General features: G+C 32.9%; 1 protein-coding gene across 1 annotated transcript; it reads left to right on the forward strand.

Moving 5' to 3' along the window:
* Positions 1-821: 821 nt before the first annotated feature.
* Positions 822-3,104, forward strand: LOC130717234 (bidirectional sugar transporter SWEET10-like). Its single transcript, XM_057567390.1, has 6 exons — positions 822-974; positions 1,333-1,369; positions 1,493-1,706; positions 1,821-1,982; positions 2,141-2,260; positions 2,544-3,104. The coding sequence occupies exons 1-6, from the start codon at positions 929-931 to the stop codon at positions 2,778-2,780; spliced, it is 816 nt and encodes a 271-aa protein (XP_057423373.1). The 5' UTR covers positions 822-928; the 3' UTR covers positions 2,781-3,104.
* Positions 3,105-3,613: the final 509 nt, after the last annotated feature.

Genomic DNA, 3,613 nt, shown 5'->3' on the forward strand with positions numbered 1-3,613 from the left:
TATTCAATATATTTCTCATTGCCTATCAAAAAAAAAAAAAACATGCAAGAAGAAGATGGTGATGAAGTTTAAGAATGTTGTCGCAGATCTACTCTCATTTTTTTCTTCTTTAGTAGCATTTATTAAGATCATTCTATGTTATTTTGTATAAATCTATGATCTAGATCTATTTCTTTAATCTCCTTTTAATTTAATAGACATGTGTATTTTTGTGGGTTTCTTCCTCATCCTTCATCTTCTTTTTTTTTATGGATTTTCTTTTGAATGAACAAACCGAATAAACTCACCTGAGGCAACCACAACTCGTTCAAACCAATCCCAAACAACCTGTAGCATGGGGCGGATGATGACGTGTCTAATGTTTTGCTCTCTTCACCCGAAAAAACTCATAATTTGGACTCAAAGCTAACTGAGTCTGATAATTTTTTACAATTCATCTCCTTTTAATTTTATTTCTACCTCTCTTGTCATTTTCTTGTTGTATCATATGTCACATCTCATCTATCCTATAAAATGAGAGGTGTAAACAAATTAAAGATTATATATGCTAAAGAAGCAATGTGGGCCCCCCAAGAAGCGGTTATGGAAGTAGCTGATACATGCAAGCGACCACGGAAGAGGGGATAATTTGTTGAAGAGGTTTTAACCAAATAAGGTTTGTGAATGCAACACGGTGAAGTAATTAGTCATGGCATCATATGGCATGGCATGCATGGTTTGTGTTAAAGTGATCAATAGTGTTTGTGTGGGACAACTGGAAAGTACTCCAAACCAACATTATTCATGCTTCCTTTATGCATCCGCACTATAAATAACCTCCCACTCTTTGTACAAACACTCGTCGATTAATTGAAACTGAGGTGAGAGATAACCTCAACTCAGGTTCAATTTCCACTTGTTGAGAGAGCATCATCTACGAAAGAGAGAGATGGCCATTAGTCATGATTCTTTGGCTTTTACTTTCGGCCTTCTAGGTAGATAATTAATCCTTTCATTTAATTTGCATCCTTAGCATTATCTTATCATCCTTTATCACTATCTACTTAGGCCAGCTGAGAGACATGCAAGTGCAGATTCAATAATCCATTCCTACAAAGGATATATCTTCCACCAAAAATCGAAAAACTTGGGCCATTTATATATATATATATATAATATATATATTATATTGTTTTTGTTATACATTCACAAGTAGTTTCAAATTGGAGTTCCAACACCCACGTTTATAAACAATTACTTGCTCTTGAATCCACCCTATGTGGGACTTCTTCTTAACTTTTATCAACAAGTGCTGATGCATGTGTATTGTATTTTTCGGTGTTATTTTTACAGGCAATGTCATCTCTTTCATGGTGTTCCTATCTCCAATGTAAGTCATATATGTTTGCTTTTAGCATAGTACTCCTCACGATTAATTGAAATGATCAATATATAATTGTCCCACTTTCCCTTACTTGGCTTTATGTTAATTAATCAATATTTGAATGTGCAGACCAACTTTTTGCCAAATCTACCGGAGGAAAACTGCGGAAGGGTTTCAATCACTTCCTTATGTGGTTGCACTCTTCAGTTCAATGTTGTGGATTTATTACGCACTCGTCAAAGACAATGCTACCTTTTTTATCATCACCATTAACTCCTTTGGATGTGTGATAGAGTCAGTTTACCTTGCCATTTTCCTATTTTACGCCCCAAGAAACACCAGGGTATATACCTATTCATATCTTATTATATTACTCTCAATATTCATGGTTTAAATTCTTTTTTTCTATAATTAATGAAAACTAATAATTATTTTTTTTCTTTTCATGAATTTGCAGTTTTCTACCATCAAGCTTCTTCTCATGCTAAATGTGTTTGGGTTCGGATCCATGCTTCTCTCAACACTCTACCTTACATCAGGATCCAAACGCCTTTCTATTATAGGATGGATTTGCCTGGCTTTCAACATAAGTGTCTTTGCTGCTCCTCTTTGCATTATGGTGGGTTTAAATTAAAGAAAAACATATTTTATGATATATTCATTCTTTTTATGTACTTTTTGGTTATCTTTTTGGAGTTTCATTTTCACACGCACACTTTAACAATGATGATATATGAATTAAATTCTCATGGTTGATTGAAATGAACATACATGCAGAAACGCGTGATAATGACTAGAAGTGTGGAATTCATGCCATTTAGCCTGTCCTTCTTTTTGACCTTAAACGCGGTCATGTGGTTCTTCTATGGTCTTCTCCACAAAGACTTTTACATTGCGGTAACTTCACTTCTATAATCTTAATTAATTAATTAGGAGAATATTTATATTATTGACCTTTTATTAGAACTCTTGTCTTATTCATATTATTATCCCTTAACAACATCAAATTTGTGCGCTCTCCATTAATTTTGATAATGAGGGCCCATTAAGAAAAAAAAAAAACACCAACATGGGGCCCGTATTATAAAGTGCATTCTTATTTAGTTAAAGAAACCTTATCTTATGTGCATGTGATAATTAAAACAAATGATTTAATGTTTGCAATATTTGGATGATGCAGCTCCCGAACACGCTTGGGTTTGTATTTGGCATAATTCAGATGGTGATGTATTTGATTTATAGAAACGCCACCCCACCAGTGGAACTAAAAGAAGACCCTGTGATGAAGGTTCAAGAACTTAATGGCCATGTTATTGATGTTATTGACATTGTGAAGCTGAGTAACATGGTGCCCTCCGACCCGACCCATATTGTAGTCCAAAGTGATCCAAATGGAAAACAAGAAACCAAAGGGTAAAATGGTAAATAGAAGAACAAAAAGTGGGATAATGAAAGCAAGGGATCAAAAAGAAAAATCTAAGAGTTTATTCACTTTGCTAAGTGGGGCCAAATCTCAACCTCATTCATATCATGGGAGTATGTTGCATGAGAAGTTTCTTAATTAATTCGGCCTCATCCATCACTATCACTTTGTAGTAATAATGTACTATGTAATAATATTAATATCTTTCTTCATTCTCTTCTCTCAGTGTTTAACTAATTAAGTCAAACTCGTCAATTCTCTTTTTGTTGTATTCGTAATCTATGATCAAGTGATGGGAATTAATTATTTTACTTGGTTTGCAATCTTTGACTTTTTTTTATAAGTCAAGTAATATTAATGGAGAGCAGGAAACTTCAACCCTTTTTTTATATGTTCCTATTTACATAAACATCATTAGTTACAATTCACTCTATAAAAAAAATTAAAAGCACATTAATCAATGTATAATTTTTAAAATGAGTTATAATTTTTTAAGTTATGTTAAGAGACGGAATCATAGTTATAATTGGACTAGAAATTGATGATAATTGTAATAGGTGAAATGATCGAGAATGTAGTAAGTAAGAGATAAGAAAACTAATGACAAATAGAAGATAATGGGATAAATGGTCTTAAATTTTTAAAAAAATTAAAAAGTTAAAAAATATGTGAAAAGTTGCAACAAACATTTTAAAATTTAAGGAGTAGATAATAACAGAGCTGGCTTAGTAAATAACTGCCCCTTATGAATGGAAGCCAAAAGAGGTCTCCTGAAAGCCACACGATGGAATAAAACATCCATATAATGAAGTAGATCACATGTGATG

The sequence above is a fragment of the Lotus japonicus genome, chromosome 1, assembly GCF_012489685.1.
Source record: "Lotus japonicus ecotype B-129 chromosome 1, LjGifu_v1.2".
In the NCBI taxonomy this organism is placed as follows: domain Eukaryota; kingdom Viridiplantae; phylum Streptophyta; class Magnoliopsida; order Fabales; family Fabaceae; genus Lotus; species Lotus japonicus.

Excerpts from the sequence above, each read along its gene's own strand:
- LOC130717234 (XM_057567390.1), top strand. The coding sequence starts at position 929 with ATGGCCATTAGTCATGATTCTTTGGCTTTTACTTTCGGCCTTCTAG. Across the intron at positions 1,707-1,820 it reads ACGCCCCAAGAAACACCAGG|TTTTCTACCATCAAGCTTCT; the intron begins GTATATACCTAT and ends ATGAATTTGCAG. Across the intron at positions 1,983-2,140 it reads CTGCTCCTCTTTGCATTATG|AAACGCGTGATAATGACTAG; the intron begins GTGGGTTTAAAT and ends ACATACATGCAG.